Source organism: Apodemus sylvaticus, chromosome 7, assembly GCF_947179515.1.
Source record: "Apodemus sylvaticus chromosome 7, mApoSyl1.1, whole genome shotgun sequence".
Classification (NCBI taxonomy): Eukaryota; Metazoa; Chordata; class Mammalia; order Rodentia; family Muridae; genus Apodemus; species Apodemus sylvaticus.
Genome location: NC_067478.1, coordinates 3,665,699 through 3,682,906, shown reverse-complemented (window position 1 = coordinate 3,682,906; position 17,208 = coordinate 3,665,699). Strand labels below are relative to the sequence as shown.

Genomic DNA, 17,208 nt, shown 5'->3' with positions numbered 1-17,208 from the left:
GGCCGTGCTGTGACGAACCAGCGAGAGCTCTGGAATTGGAAGGCAATAAGCAGGCCAGGAACCTGCGCTTCCAGTTGGGAGAGAAACGGCCATCTCCAGGGAGCCCTCCCTGCGGTGACAACTTGCACTTTACATGTTCTCCTCATGGGCTCTTCTTATTAAAGCTTACAGTAAATGTGTTCAGTCAGCCAGTCCTTGTAACACATACATCCTCTACCTGAGTTGCCTTGACTTTAGCTGCATTTTTTTTCAAGAATTCACTATATTTCCCAAATCCTCTACTCTGGCACACCGGTGTCTCCGGGAGCTGGAGTAGTGAGTGACCAATGAACGAGTCACTGCATTCACACGTTGTCTCCTTTCACAGATAACTTGGCAGCTCCCAGGAGACTGGCATGTGCTAACCGCACAAGGCTAGATTATAAATGGCAACAGGAGATTAAAATTAGAGAACAGGAGACCCAGGCACCATCCAGGTCCCGTCCAGACCCGTGATCCTGTGGCTGATGTAGCTGGACTCTGAGGCACTCAGTGAGCGCCGCTGTACAGCTCTGTGACCCCAGCTACTCCAGGGCCGCAGCAGGAGGATAATGAGTTCAAAGCCAGCATAGCCATTACAGCAGGATTCTGGAGAGATGAGGGAGGGAGAGGAGACCATTCCCACGGAGGATAACACGTCCACTAGCATTACCGGTGCAGGCTCCGTCGGCAAGTACACACGTGTGGCTTTCCGACCTTAGTCTCCCTCCCCCGCATAAAAAGCAAAGTGCAGCAGTGTGTACACGTGCAGTCCAGTTTAAAAGATCACGTGGGCTCGCCTTCACTGCACTGGAGGATTTTCTCAGCAGTACTGAATGCCAGTAGTGACCCTCTGCTGTTTGTTTAGTTACCTAGCCAGTCTGAGAGTCACAGATCAGTCTGTGTAGTGTGCCCACACAGCAACACACTTGATTACAGTGGTGGTTACCACTGTGAACTCCCTGCTGAGTCCCACATGTTTTCTACTCAGACTTGTTACAGATGCCGGTTTATGGCTTCAGTGTTTGCTTTAGGCCGTGACCGCAGCCCAGTGTCTCTGGGACATTTAACTATTTCTGTCTGTGTCATCACAGTGGTAGAGTGTACAAGACGGCACCTATGCTGCCTAAGAACAGGGACAGAGAACACTAGTGTCTGACAGTCCCTGGAACCATCTCAGATACTCAGTGGGAGACGGGAAGGCAGAGAAGAGAAGACAGAAGTCTAGGAGAACCACAGAGCGTAGGATGTGAGAGATGGCGGGAGGCAGTAGTGGGGTCGGTAAGGACAGAGGACTCATGTCCTCTCCTGAGCAGCTGGAGCATGTGCCAGACCCCAAGGGTCGAAAGCAGAAATGTAATGGGTGGGGCAGTTGTGACCTGTCCTGTGTTCTGTCCCTTCCTAGGACACAGCATGATGGACACCTTGGCTGTGGCCCTACGAGTGGCAGAAGAGGCCATCGAAGAAGCCATTTCCAAAGCAGAATCCCATGGGGACAGCCTGGTAGGACCTCCTTCTGTGTGGTGGGAGGCAACAAGGTGGGACCATCCTGACTATCAAAAGTGAGTGCCAGTAGTCGTGGGTCGTGTCACTGCAGCCGTGAGTAAGGCTGGGTGTGACCCCTCTTTACTGTTGCCGGGACCACTGTGACACGGCCCTTCCTTCTCTTCCTTCCACAGGACAAGCAGAACGAGGCCAGCTACCTGCGGGACCACAAGCAAGAGCTGGCTGAGGAGCTGGCCAGCACCATCCTGCAGAGGGTAGGACGGTTCAGACCAGGCCAGAGCCTCTGGGGCTCGGGAGAGGGGGCGCATAGAACGGGGCAGGCTCCATTCTGCCTGCTTCCCTTGCCCTCCTCTTGTGCACTGGTGTGGACATGGTGCAGGACTCAAGGGCGAAGGCTGGGGTGGGAATATGTCCCATGAACATGATGGCCCATAGAGGCACCTGACAAAGGGCTGTCAGGAAGGTGTCTTGAAAAACTTCAGCCTTCGTTTTCAGTCACAGTGGCCTAAGCCCCTCTCACACAGCAAGGACACTCCGCGGTCCTGAGAACACCCAGAGGTCTCATCCAATCATGGGTCAAGAGATGACACATACAAGGGCCAAGTACCCTTGAACCCAGTGTAGGGTGTTAGAAGAGAGGACGTAGTACAGGCGGAAGGGAGGAGGATCTAGTCTGCAAACGTCCCCAGCAATTCCAAAAGCCAGAAGGCAAGCCAGCTGTACCCCGCCCTGAAATGGGGCGGTCGGTGCCTTGATTGGCCCGGTAGGCACCTTCCTTCTTCGCGGCCTTTCCTCAGGACTCTGTGCTCTAAAAGCCCATCCCTCAGCTTGGTAAAGTGTTTGCTGTACGGGCTGAGCGGCTTCTGTCCAGGGGAGTGCGCGTGAGTCCCTGGGGTTCACCTGCTGGCCAGCTGTGTTAGTTGGGGTTCTCTAGAGTCGCAGAACGTATGGGCAGTCTCTATATAGTAAGGGACTTTGTGGATGACTTACAGTCTGTAGTCCAACTCCCCAGCGATGGTCAGCAGCAGCTGTGCATGGAAGTCCAAGGATCTGGCTGTGACTCAGGGCCACAAGGCGAGCAAGTGAAGAAGAGAGAGAGTGAGGGAGAGAGAGAGAGTGAGAGAGAGAGTGAGGGAGAGAGAGAGAGAGAGAGAGTGAGGGAGAGAGAGAGAGAGAGAGAGAGAGAGAGAGAGAGAGAGTTAGTTTCCTTCTTCCATTGTCCTTATGAAGGTCTCTAGCAGAGGGTGTGGCCCAGGTCAAAGGTGTGTGCCACCACGCCTTTAATCCCAGATGACCTTGAACTCAGAGATTGCCCTGTCTTAAACTTCTGGGATTCGTAGCCACTATGCCTCAAGATCTCCATGCCAAGATCCAGGTCAGAAACTTGTATCTCTCAGCCTCCAGATTAGGATCACAGGCGAGCCTTTCAATTCTTGACTGTAGTTCATTCCATATATAGTCAAGTTGACGACCAGGAATAGCCACTATACCAGCCTAGGCCAAAATCGGCCAATCCAGGCTCAATATGAGACCCGGTGTTAAAAAAAAAAGTAAAGAAAGACTGAAGAAAACACCGAGGTTGACTTCTGGCCTCCACACATGTATAAACACACATGCAAACAGATCCTCACTGAAGAATCTGTCTTGGCAGCTTGCCCTTTTCCTCAGCTGTCTCAGCTGCAGAAGGTAGGGGCCCTGAGGAATCTATTCCAACAGGACGACTCATGCACGTGGCTGTACCAGCACAACTGACGGCATAAAGGGACCTGGGCATCTGCCACTCCCCAAGGCTTCCAGATGCTCCCTCAAGTCAAGGCCTCCATCCAGAGGCACCAGGGCCTGTGTGCTATGCAGCTTTAGTTCACACATGACTCTCTCTGGACCAGCGTTCTCAGCTGTCGAGTGGGGAGAATGACACTGAGCATTAATCAGAAATACCCAGAGGAATAGCACGGACAGGGCATCCGTAGTCCCCAGCATGGATCTGATACGGGGTAAGAAGCTGTGGATATCAGAAAGGCTGCATGATCCGGCCTCCATAGCCAAGGATGGATCCAACATATGTGGGGAAAGGATTTCCAGAAGGTTCCACAAAGGACAGCTTGAACTTCTGGGTCAAGCAGTGGACTGAGTCCACACGGACACAAAAGCACTCACACTTAGTGACTATGGTCTTCCGCCGTCCCCGAAGCCCGAGTCCCTTCCTACGCCTGTCATTTGGGCATCATCCTTCTGGTACGCCATCCGTGTACCCACATGGTTATGCCCATGGTTATAACTTTGCTCAGGATTATTCCCCAAGCAGTAATCCCAGCAGCTATTTTAATAACATGTACCAATGCCTGTTACCATAAGTGATTTGAAGATGATCCGACACAGACTGGGAGATGCATAGGTCCTCTAAGCAAACACACCATGTTAAATCTACCTCAGGTATCATTCCTCAAACTCCATGTCTTAGTCAGAGTTCCTATTCCTGCACAAACATCACAATCAGGAAGCAAGTTGGGGAGGAAAGGGTTTATTGAGCTTACATTTCCACACAGCTGTTCATCAACAAAGGAAGTCAGGACTGGAACTCAAGCAGGTCAGGAAGCAGGAGCTGATGCAGAGGCCATGGAGGGATGTTCCTTACTGGCTTGCTTCCCCTGGCTTGCTCAGCTTGCTCTCTTATAAAACCCAAGAATCCCAGCCCAGGGATGGTACCACCCACAAGGGTCCCTTCCCCTTGATCACTAATTGAGAAAATGCCTTACAGCTGGATCTCATGGAGGCACTTCCCCAACTGAAGCTCCTTCCTCTGTGATAACTGCAGCCTGTGTCAAGTTGACACACAAAACCAGCCAGTACACGCCATCCATCTTGATTTTTGATATATGGCCTCTCACTGGGACCTGGGACCTACAGATTAGGCTAAGTTAGCTGGCCAATGAACTTCAGGGATCCTCCTGTCTACGCCTGCCCATCTCTAGAATTATAACCATGAACCATTGTGCCCGGCATTTTTACAGGGGTTCTGGGGCGCAAACTCAGCAAGCACTTTAGAGAGGGAGGCTGATTCCCAGAGCCAGTCCCCTGAGAGGGCAGAGGGTGGCTGCATTTGTCAGGGACAGCAGCTGTAGGTCACTGAGACTCTGTGCTGTTCCAACCCAAGGTAGAGCTGAAGTTCTGGGTGCTAACTACGCTTCTAGGTGGCTGGAGAAACATTCCAAAGGTGATCCCTCCAAAACTTGTCCCCCATCTCCCCAGATTATAAGGAAGCAGAAGGATAAGGCCGAGCTGCGAGCAGAGGATGAGGAGGAGGAGGAGCCAGAGTGGCCACAGCCCCAGAGTGGCAGTGTGAAGGCCGGGAGTGAGGGGACCACAGCCCCTCCAGGACAGCACAGAGCACGTGCCGCCCTCTGGGTAAGTCACACAGCACTGCCGCCCCACACAGATCGTGCACACCTGTGGGTCAGAGTCATTCTCCCACAGAAAAGGGGAGGTGCATTATGCCATCTGCAGTGAATGTGCTCTCTGGGTCCCTGAGGGGAGCTGGGAGTGTGCAAGAGAAGCAGGCCGGGGTACAGGGGAGAGCGGGAAGCTGAGAGAAAGGACAGGTTGCTGGGGAGTTTTACACTGAGATCAATTTAGAAAAAATAAAGATGTCCACAGACTGTGTGTGTGTGTATAGACAGGTGTGCATGTCTGTGTATCTGTGTACTGGTGTGAATATGTGTGTACCTGTGTACAGGTGTGTATGCCTGTGTGCAGGTGTGAATGTGTGTGTACCTGTGTATAGGTGTACATTGTGTGTACCTGTGTGCAGGTGAGCAGGTGTGTGTACCTGTGAATAGGTGTGAATGTGTGTGTACCTGTGTGCAGGTGTGTGTGTGGAGACCAGAGGTCAACCTCAGGTGTCAAGCACAGACAATCTTGATTTTTTGGGATGGAGTTTCCCTCTGCTCTGGAATCACTAATTCAGTCAAGCCAGCTGTCAACCCTCAGGGACCCTTCTGTTTCCACCTTGCCAGTGCTGGCATTATGAGTGTCACCCGCTATGTCCAGCTTTTAAATGTGGGTTCTGGGAATCAAACTCTGCTCTTTGCACTGTCGAGGCAAGAGCAGCCTTGCCCGGTGCACAGAGGCTCTGTTCACACCAGTGCAGAGCTGAGACCTTTGCATTGAGGAAACAGAGCCTTTGAATAGTTAACACTCCCCAAGGTCCCCATGCAGGGGGAGCTGACTTCGACCCCTCGTTAGCTACTGCCTACAGAGTGAAGGGGTGGTGCTCCTTCAAGTCTCTCATCTTCCGGTCTCACTAACATGAACATCAGTGAGCTGTGGGCTCAGGCCCTCCAAGCTCTCCCTAACCAAGCTCCTCCAATTGGGCCCACCCTTGCGTCTCCCTCTGATGCTTCTATGGGTAAAAACTGAGGAAAAAAAAGCAGAGGCACAGGTGGGAAAGAATGAGTCACTGTAGTGAGAAAGCTGAAGTAACCCCAACACTCGCTGGTAGGCACACAAGGCCCCAGAGACATTGCTGCAGTGCCACCTGCTGGAAGAAGTTCTCATTGCAATGACTGGGGCCCCCTCCTTCCTATAGAGGACTCCACAGATGACTCCTTGACCCCCTTTCCCCACCTTCCCCACCCCCCCCTGCTCCACGCCCCATGTTGTTGAGTGACATCATCAAAACCAGTCCTGATTCTAGCCACACAGGCGGCAGCTCCTGTGTCCTGGGGACGAAGTGTGGGTGCATACCATGATGTGTGGCTGTTTAACTCCCCTATAAAGAGAAGCTTGTTGCACAGGATAGATGTCTTTTTCCGTTCCCCCATCCCACTCTCAAACCCATCTTCTTACGTGGCCCTCCATGTCTTCCCAGGAAGTATTATTAATTTCCTGTGACTCTAAGCCCACGTTAGTTTGTACCATATTCCCAGCAGCAAGCTGTGACCACCTGAGCTGAGAACTCCCAAGCTTGCTGGGTGTGGAGCCTTTCCCCTGGGGCCAAGGTCACTGAGAAGGGCACTCCTCCCCAAACCCAACCCACTTCAGCTGTCACCCAGCACACCTTGCTGAGTTTTGCTGTCTGTTCTGTTCCAAACACTTGTGCGTGTGCACATGCATATGAGTGTGTGTATGTATGTGAGTGCATGCTTAGATGCATGAGCGTGTGCAGGTTGTGTGCAAAGGACTGTCTCGGGTGTCATGCCTCAGAAGCTGTCCACATTGTGTTTTTGAGACAGATTCCCTTACCAGCCTGCTGCTCACCACATGAGCTAGACTTGCTGGCCAGCAAGCCCCAGGGGCTTGCGTATCCCTGCCTCCCGGTGCTAGAATAAAAGGCGTACACCACCTCACTTGGCCACACCTGGCTTTTATGTGGGCTCTGGGGGTCTGACATGGGTTTTCACGCTTACTAAGCAAGGGCTTCTCTGACCGAGCCTTCTCCTCAACTGTCATGTACCCTGAGGCTGTGAGCCTGTGAGCACACAGTAAGATTATGGGCCCAGGCTGTGGAGAAATTCCAGCCCCAGAACCATGACTCCTGTGTTAGCTTCCCATAGCTAAGTGAAATGTCCTTTTCCTCCTAAGCTTACCAGTGTTCAAAACAAACACCTCCCACCCGTGCTAAGCTCCTGAACCTTGCTGAGGAAGACACCTCACTGTGAAGCATCCTCTGCTTGCTGGGCCAGGTTCACTCCTGAGCTGAAGACCCTCAGCTGGGCCTGTACTTAAAGCTCACACCTCCCTCTTTCCACAGAGGTCCCAGTCTGCATTCTCCTTCACGACTGAAGACACTCTGAAGTCCTGTTCAGCAGAGGCTGCACCAAGGCAGCCCAAGGACCGTGCCCGGCGTCTGCTGGAGGAGTCTGCTCTGCCCAGCTGGAGGAGCGTGGACGGACTGGACGGAACAAGTAATGTTTCCTTGTTTCCGGTGGCGGCGTTTGTTTTCGTTTCTGTTTTGTTTTGTTTTGTTTTGATACAATACCTCATGGAGCCCAGGCTGGCCCCCAACTTCCAAGGATGTGATCCTCCTGCTTCCACTTCTAAAAGCTGAGATTATAGGTGTGCACCGCCTCTCCGTGGCTCCAAGTGGGTTTCACAAGTGCTGTTTGCTAGCCATTGCATGGCTGTTCAGCTCCTCCTCCTGTGTGTGTGTGTGTGTGTGTGTGTGTGTGTGTGTGTGTGCATTGTGTGCGTGAGCATGTGTGTACATGTGTGCGTGCATGAATGTGTGTACATGTGTGCGTGCATGTATGTGTGCATGCCTTGGAGTGGCTCGGTGGTAAGATGTTTGGGGTCCTGAATTCAATTCCCCATAGCCCACATTTTAAAAAAATATTAGGCATAGGGATGGAGAGATGTCTCAGCGCTGCCTGCTCCTGCAGAGCCTGGCCTTCATTCCCAGCATGCACTTCAGGTGACTCACGACTCCAGCTCCAACAGATCCGACATCCTCTGACCTCCACAGGCTCCTGCATATTTGGTGTAATAAACTTATGCAAGCATGCACACACGTGCATAAGTAAAAACTAATAAATACTTGTTTTAAGGAGACAGGAGAATCCCTGGGGTTTCTGATCAGCCAGCCGAACTTAATCAGTGAGATCCAGCTTCAGTGGGAGATCCTGTCTCCGAAACTAAGGTGGAAGTCTGGGAGATTGTTCAGTGGTTAGAGCACTTGCTGTACAAATGTAAAGCCCAGAGTTCAGATCCCCAGAGCTCTCATAAATGCCAAGTGTACATGGCAGCCCCTGTACATCCAGCCCCAAGAGGCAGAGTTGGGGTCCCCAGAACAAACTAGCTAGGGAGACTGGCATATCAGTGACTGAGAGACCCTGCTTCAAAGAATAAGAGGAAGAGTGACTTAGATCCTATCACCAACTGCAGGGCCCACACACATCGACACACACAAGCACACATACACTCACACACATATACACATACACTCACCTACACATACAAACATGCACACACAAATCACACATACACTCACATACACACACAAACATGTACACACATATACACATACATACACATTCACATACATGCAGACATGTGCATGCACATATGTGCGCAATACTGCACACACATACATGCATACACATATGTACACACATGCACATATGTCCATGCACGTGTGTGTGTGCATGCACACACTCACACATGTGCGCAATCACACATACATGCACACATAATACGCAGACATAGCCAGGCAGTGGTGGCGCACGCCTTTAATCTCACCACTTGGGAGGCAGAGGCAGGCAGATTTCTGAGTTTGAGGCCAGCCTGGTCTATAGAGTGAGTTACAGGACAGGACATCCAGGGCTACACAGAGAAACCCTGTCTCGAAAAAACAAAAGCAACAACAACAACAACAACAACAAAACCCAGACATACTCATACACGTATACACTCACATACACACACACATACACTTACATGCATATACAAACATGCACACACATATACACGTGTACATGCATGCACACACACATATGTACAAGCATATGTACATGCACACACATGCACACACTCATACACGTACACATAACACACAGACATACTCACACACATCACTCACATGCATACACACATACACTTATATGCACATACAAACATGCACACACACACACGTGTACATGAATACACACATACATACACATGCACTCACACACACACACACACACACTCATCTGCTCTGGAAAAGCATGGTACCACCCTGTAGAAGCACTTTCTGCTGTCATTCTCATGACAACTCGGAGGCGTTCGCTGCTTTTTCACCAGTGAGCACAGTGGGGAATCTGAGAACCTGATGCTTCCTGGATTCCAGGCTTCATGCCCAGGCCTTGGAGACCTCTGTTCTCTCCACTGTGAACCTGTCCCCAGGGCAGAGGAGGCTACTGTGGTTCTTGGAGGAACTGGTGGTTGGGATCCAGGTCCTGTCTCACCCTGTCATCTAGAGGCTGCAGTCCTGTGCATGGATGGTGGAGAGCTGGCTAGGAGGGTCGGTGTGAGCCCAGACCCCGGGGATGGAGGCTTGTAGGTGAGAGGTGTAAGGAGCCGGTGGGCTTCCACACAGGGTACGGCAGAAATGAACTATGGAGGCTGGAGAGATGGCTCAGAGGTTAGGAGCACTTCCTGCTCTTTCAAAAGATCTGGGTTCGATTCCCAGCACCCAAATGGCAGCTCGCAACCCTCTGTAAGTCCAGTCCCAGGATGTCTGATGCCCTCTTCTGGCCTCCATGGAAACTATACAGACAATATATGCATGCAAAAACACTCATACACATAAAATAAAGTTAAATAGATCTTTTAGGGCTGCTGAGATGGCTGAGTGGTTGAGAGCACTGGCTGCTCGTCCCGTCCAGAGGTTCTGAGTTCAAATCCCAGCAACTACATGGCGGCTCACAGCCATCTGTAATGGAGTCTGATGCCCTCTTCTGGTGTGTCTGAAGACAGCTACAGTGGACTGAGAGAGAGAGAGAGAGAGAGAGAGAGAGAGAGAGAGAGAAACGGACAGGTGGACAGACAAGAAATGAGCTTGTGGCATGAGGGTCAGGCACCAGGGCTAGAGTTCCCAGGAGCCCTCCCCCACCATTCACATCTTCCTATGGGGGTGTCTAGTGCCCTCACAGTGTAAGAGAGACCCAGTTGCTGACTCTCAGAAGAAAGTGAACTCAGCATTCTGCCATGGCGAATCATAGTCTGCAGTTGGTGTGGAACTGGGCCACTGGATTTCAAACCCGCATTCTACCTGCAATCCTCCAGGCTGGGGCTCTGTAAGGAGCAGGCATGCACAGTGCTCTGTGGAGACAACACTCCATGGAGTGGCAGCAGGCTGGTATCACTTAGGAAGTGTGAAGCAGGGTCCCCGTCTCAATGTCTTGAACAAAGCTGTAGGCCTGTAGGCCCCTGGTCCAGAAGCTAACGCCCAGGTACAGGCTGAAGAATGGTCTCTTCTGAAGCGCTTCACCTTCTCTGCCTGCCCTGGGGGGCAAGCAGCCTCTCCCAGCAACTGCTGTGCCTGAGGAGCTGGTAGCGCCCATGGGGACTTCAGCATATATGGACGACAGTGAACATTTTCCTGATGCTCCCTGCGTGTGGGCAAAGCCCTGGCCCAGCCCTCAGTCATCCCGGTGACCTGAATCCAGCAGAGAGCAATGCAGACCATACGACAGCTAAGAGGGCATCCAGCCTTCCCTGCACTTTGCTTTCTGGTGGTCTTGGAGTCAGGGGGAGGGAGGGAGGCTGGGGGCTGCTCACCGTGTTCAGTTTCAGGTCTAGAACAAGTGTGAAGCCCAGGTTACATAGATTACAGACCACCATCCCATCTCACACAGCTATAGGAAACAGCATCTGTGAAAGTCCTCGGGGCAGGATAGGAGGTAGCTTTATCCCTCGTGGGTGAGGGAAAACTGAGGACCTAAGGTATGAACAGATGACCGACGTCAAAGAACAAGACCTTAGCCCCTCCCCTTCCGCCAGCCCTTGAACAGTGTGGGGCAGCTCTCTCAGGAGGCCAGAAAAGGGCCCTGCCTCCAGTCTCACTCTGTCTGCGAGGCTCCCAGGGATCTTTGAGGATTCTTTGTTTTAATAATAATTTTACTCTTTAAAATTGTTTTATATATGTATTTTGATTATATCCACCCCAGCACCTCCTCCCAGCTACCCCCGGCACCCCTCAACCCATTTTCCTCCAATTTCATGTCAGACGTCGTGGTCATTGTCATCATCCCGAGTTCAGTTAGTACTGGAGCATCAGCAGCCTACACATCTCCAAAGACAGTGACTCTGCCTCTGTCAGCGGCCGTCAGCCACCAATAGCTCCCTGTTAGGGGTGGGACCCTGTGAGCCCCTCTCCCATCTGCACTGGGAACTCCACAGAACTGATCCTGTGAAGGTGTCAGGCAGGGAGCCACGGCCGCTGTAAGCTGATGCGGGCAACAGCCATGCCATGCCCAGAAGTCAGCTCTCGTTAACAGCTCTCCGCCCCATCCTCCATCTCTTACAGCCTCTCTGTCCCCTCTCCCATGGTGTTTGAGCCTTGGATGGGAGACGTTGATATTGATGATACCAGTGTATAGCTGGGGAATCTTAACATCCTGCGACTTAGGTGTGCACCCGTGGTCTCCCTAAGGTGGTCGCCCCACAATCTCACAGGAACGTCGTGGGAGATGACATATACTGCCTAGCTTGCTCCTACAGTAATAAGAACCCCTCTGGTTTCTTTCTACCCCACAGATCTGGCCCCACTTTTGCAGAGCCCCGATGGGAACTGGATGACCTTGAAGGATGGTAGTAGACAGCCCCCAACCCGCCTGCTGGCCAAACCGAAGAGTGGGACCTTTCAGGCCCTGGAGGTGGCGTCTGGTGTGACATCCGCCTATGATGAGATCGGTTCCGATAGTGAGGAAGATTTTGATTACAGCGAAGCCTTGAGTACGCTGTGCCTGCCATCCCAGGGCAGGCTCAAGCAGCCCCAGCCTCAGCCTGCACAGGCCCAGAGTCCTGGCCAAGGTCCCGCTGCCACCTCTCCCTCAAACCCCGAGGCCATGTGCTCAGATTCAGAGACTTCCTCCACCAGCTCATCTCGGGACGCTGGCTGCCGGGCTAAGCTGTCCTGGCTGCAGAGGAAGGCCCCCAAGAACCCCACAGCGGAGAAGATGCACCTCCTGGGAGAGCTGGATGTCAATTTCAACCCTCAGGCAGCCTGTGGAGAGACTTCCGACAGCAGTGATCCGGAGGAGACCCTCCGCTCTGCAGAGCGCCGCGCCAGGAGGTGGAGAAGGGCCCGGGCGGGCCCAGAGGAGTCAAACAGGGGTCTGCCGTCACCTGGTGCCCATCCACGGGCTCTGCACACAGCTCAGGTAAAGAAACCTGCACACACACACACACACACTTTAAAAGTAGGATGACCGTTCTCCGCACACAGTGCCCTGGTGAGACTGGGTTGGGGCTCTGCTGTCTAAGATTCTATCAGTCCTGCTGCCAAGCAGCTGAGTGACCGGAGCCAGGTCACATCAGGCCTCAGTGACTTAGTGTCCTTGCATCAGACTTTCTTGTCACTGTGAACAAACACTGACAAACACACCCTGAGAGTTGTCACTTGGGCTCCCTTCTCTGAAGGCGTCTGTGTGGGTGCTGTGTCTCTTGAGCTTGACCAGAACATGTCGACGGCAGGGACAGGTGGTAGGGGACTTCTTCAGTTCACGGTGGGCAGAACAAAGAGAAAGGGAACACGGGAGAGAAGGCTCGGTTGGAAAAGGGCTCCCTGTGTGAGCTGGAAGACCTGAGTTCAGTCGCCGCCTACAGCAAAAGCCAAGCACAGAGGCACATACTTGCTATTCCAGTACTGGGAAGACAGAGACAGGGACAGAGATGAACTCTGCAGTCACCACTTAGCCAGCCTAGCCTACTCAGTGCCCCAGGCCAGTGAGAGACTTTGTCTCAAAAAAAAAAGGTGGACGCCACCTGAGAAACAACATCTGAGGTTAATCTCTGGTCTCTGTATTTTCAACACACACACATATACCTTCACACACACAACCACGCACACACACATACACACACACACACACACACAGGGTAAATATTAAAAAAAAAAAAAAAACTAAGGCAAGATATATATCCAAGGAGGATTCCTAATCATTGCCTGATTCAAAACAGATGCCTGAGGCTTCCTTCCTATTTTACTACAAAGAGACTTCACTCTTGTGCAGGCGTCAACCTTTGAAACAGCACCTGTCATACTCAGGCTTTGAACTATTGCGATGACGCACCATGACCAAAAGCAATTGGAGAGGAAAGGTGGGCAGCAGTGTCTGCTTATAACTCTAAGGCCGTGCTTTGTCAGTGAGCTCAGACAGGAGGAACCTGGAGGCCGGAGCTGAGGCAGAGGCCATGGAGGGTGCTGCTTACTGGCTTGCTCCTCGTGACCTGCTCAACCTGCTTTCTCATACAGCCTAGGAGCACTGGCCCAGGGCAGGCGCAGAGAGCTGGGCCCAACCACATCAACCATCCATCCAAACTGTACCAGAGCCTTGTCCACAGTCTAGAGAGGGATTTTCTCCATTGAGATTCCCTCTTCCCCGGTGACTCTAGCCTGTGTCAAGTTGACAAAAACAAAGCCAGTGTTCCAGTCTGATGACCAGAACAACACCAGGTAGGGAGAAGCCAGAGGCCAGCCAGAGGTGCCTGTTACCTCCTTGTCTCTCCTCCCCTAGAAGGACCTTGAGCAAGTAGCACTACCCCTCATTGCCAGTAGGTGGAGATGCTGCTACACTGTCCAGGTGTCCGGAACTTCAGTTTCTTTCTTTCTTTCTTTTTTTTTTTTTTTTTTAAATTAGGTATTTGCTTTATTTACATTTCAAATGTTAACCCCTTTCCTCATTTCCCCTCCAAAAACCCCCTATCCCATCCCTCTCCCCCTGCTCACCAACCCCCTCACTCCCACTTTCCTGACCTGGCATTCCCCTACACTGGAGCATCCAGCCTTCACAGGGCCAATGGCCTCTCCTCTCATTGATTTCTGAAAGAGCCATCCTCTGCTACATATGTAGCTGGAGCTCTGGGTCTCTCCGTGTGTACTTTGGGCCCACCAATCTCCATGGTTGGTGGTTTACTCCCTGGGAGCTCTGGGAGTACTGGTTGGTTCATATTGTTGTTCCTTCTATGGGGCTGCAAACCCCTTCAGCTCCTTGGGTCCTTTCTCTAGTTCCTCCATTGGGGACCCTGTGCTCAGTCCAATGGACGGCTGTGAGCATCCACTTCTGTGTTTGTCAGGCATCGGCAGAGCCTCTCAGGAGACAGCTATATCAGGCTCCTGTCAGCAAGACTTGTTGACATCTACAATAGAGTCTGGGTTTGGTAACTGTATATGGGATGGATCCCCCAGTGAGACAGTCTCTAAATGGTCTTTCCTTCAGTCTCTGCTCCACACTTTGTCTCTGAATCTCCTCCCATGGGTATTTTGATGCCCCTTCTAATAGTATCCACACTTTGGTCTTCCTTCTTCTTGAGCTTCATGTGGTCTATGAGTTGTATCTTGGGTATTCCAAGCTTCTGGGCTAATATCCACTTACCAGTGAGTGCATACCATGTGTGTTCTTTTGTGATTGGGTTACCTCACTCAGGATGATATTTTCTAGTTCCATCCATTTGCCTAAGAGTTTCATGAATGCATTGTGTTTAATACTGAGTAGTTCTCCGTTGTGTAAATGTACCATGTTTTCTGTATCCATTCCTCTGTTCAGTTCCCTTTCATAGGGCAGTTATCATCTCTGTCTATAAATTAATTAATATAAGACAGATCAAATGACCTCCTATAATATACAAATATTAATGTTTATATTTGTATAAATATTGTATTATAATATATATACACAAAGCTATAATATACAAATATTAAAGCATCCCAATGGCCTTTCCTTCCAGGCGTGGTAGCACATGCCAATTGTCCCAGTACTCCAGGGGCAGAAGGATAAAGTATTGGGGGCTAGCCTGGACTACATAGCAAGTTCTGGTCTAGCCTAAACTACATAATATGACATACACACACCCATCCCACAAAACAGACAGAGCTGAAGAGATGGCTCAGCAGTTAGGACCACGTGCTGCTCTGGGAGAGCACCTGGATTTCGTTCCCAGCTCCCACATCTGGTAGCACACAGGTGCTCGTAACTCCAGGTCCAGAAGATCTGACATCCTCTTTCTCTGCACGAGGGCATGTGCACACAACATGTCGTGCACGCACAGAAAGAGTCACAGATAATTTAAGATAAAATAAAAATGAACAAGTTAACTCAATGTTACCCACCCCCCTCCGAATGACTGAAGGTGCATTTTGTGGTGAGGCTATTTTCTTAGTTTGGGTTTCTATTGCCGTGATGAAACACCATGACCAAAAGAAAACTGGGGAAGAAAGGGTTGATCTGGCTTACACTAATGCGTCCCCATTCATCATCGAAGGAAGTCAGGACAGGAACCCAAACAGGGTAGGAACTTGGAGGCAGGAGCTGGTGGGAGGCCATGGAGGAATGCTGCTTACTGGCTTCTTCCCATGGCTAGCTCAGCCTGCTTTCTTACAGAACTCAGGACCACCAGCCCAGGGATGGCCCCACCCACAATGGGCAGGGCCCTTCCACGGCCCTCCCCGATCAATCACTAATTAGCAAAACACCTTACAGGCTTGCCCCATGTTATGGATGTATTTCCCCAATCCAGGTTCCCATTTTCAGACGACTTGCTTGCGTCGCATTGACACGAAACTATCTAGAACAGCCGTCTTTGTATGTTCATATGCGCACAGTAGACTTAAGACTGTAACTCAGCAAGTCTGTCTGTGTCTGGCATCATGCTGTTGGTCCATCTTCCACTTCTAACTCTCAACCATAAGTGATGTGGAGAGGTTAGCCCTCACACATCTGGGCATTCCAAGTACAAAAGCTTTCAGGAAGGTAGCGTGCCAGGAACAGGATGTCAGCTCACCCAGAATGCAGGCAATGAAGAATACACTGGAACATGTATGAAAATTCCAGGCCTGGTGGTGCAGGTTTGTAATCCCTGTGCTAATCCCTGCCAGAATGCCTGGTCTGCTATCAAACTCCAGGCCAATGGGAGACACTCTCTCTCTGTCTCTGTCTGTCTCTGTCTCTGTCTCTCTCTCTCTCACACACACACACACACAAAACATCAATAAACACACTAAAAGTCCTTTTTCTTAATTATCATGTGTAATTAGGTACATATGTGTGTGCGTGTACATGTGCGCGCAGTGGCCAGGAGTGGATGTTAGGAATCAGACCCATGTCTTCTCCGAGAACAGGAAGCGCTCTTAGTCTCTGGACACCTCTGCAGTCCCCAAATGCTGTTTTTATGTCACCGCCTCCTGCCAATCACAGACAATTCTAAGCTACGGTGCCGATGACAAACTCCAGTGGACAGAGTGGCTTCCAAACCCCATTGGCCCATCCTTGTCCCACAGTGATGGATATTACCACATTTCCAGGCTGCAGACAGGCCCACAGAGTGTCGCTGTGCAGACTTTAAAGGGCTGTCAAATTAAGCCCTCAGACCTCGTAGCTATTTACATAGCCACGACAGCGTATGCGTGTGTGCATTTCGCGCTTGTCAACACTGACATTGCCAGTCTGTTCAATTCCTGCCAATTCTGTGTGAGGAAAAGAAAAAAACAAAACACTAAAAACTAAACTTTTTTTAACATTTGCATGGTTTCCATGGAGATTGTTTCTTCCCTAGTTTTAAAAGTGTTCCATTTTTTCCTATGAAAAGCATATTATGTTATACCTCTTTTCGATATTTATCTTATATTTTGGTGTTTTGAGATGGGACTCAGTATACAGTCTTGCCTGGAACTTGCTACGTAGACCAGGCTTACTTCATACTAACAGGTATCCTCCTGCCTCTGCCTCCCAGATGCTGGGATTAAAGGTGTGTGCCACCATGCCTGGCTTAAGTACATTTTACATGTACTTTTTTTTAATAGCAGTGGTTAGGTGGAGGTGGGAACATAGTGTGGTTGGCAGGGTGTTGCCTGGCTTGTGTAAGGAACTGGGCTCCATCTCCAGAGTCACATAAGCCGGGTATGGTGGCATGGTGGCACACACCTGCAGTCCCAGCACTTGGTAAATACAGGCAGAGGCTCAGGTGTGGGAGGGCGACATGACACCCTGG

The 17,208-nt window shown here is 51.0% G+C and overlaps 1 protein-coding gene across 1 annotated transcript in view; it reads left to right on the top strand.

The window, feature by feature from the left end:
• The window catches only part of Myrip (myosin VIIA and Rab interacting protein), a 171,515-nt gene that overhangs the window by 121,735 nt on the left and 32,572 nt on the right, over positions 1 to 17,208 (top strand). Inside the window, exons 6-10 of the mRNA XM_052186959.1 lie at positions 1,424 to 1,521; positions 1,698 to 1,778; positions 4,774 to 4,929; positions 7,274 to 7,427; positions 11,758 to 12,383. Of these exons, the coding sequence (XP_052042919.1) occupies positions 1,424 to 1,521; positions 1,698 to 1,778; positions 4,774 to 4,929; positions 7,274 to 7,427; positions 11,758 to 12,383 (1,115 nt within the window). The remainder of the gene's footprint in view (positions 1 to 1,423; positions 1,522 to 1,697; positions 1,779 to 4,773; positions 4,930 to 7,273; positions 7,428 to 11,757; positions 12,384 to 17,208) is intronic.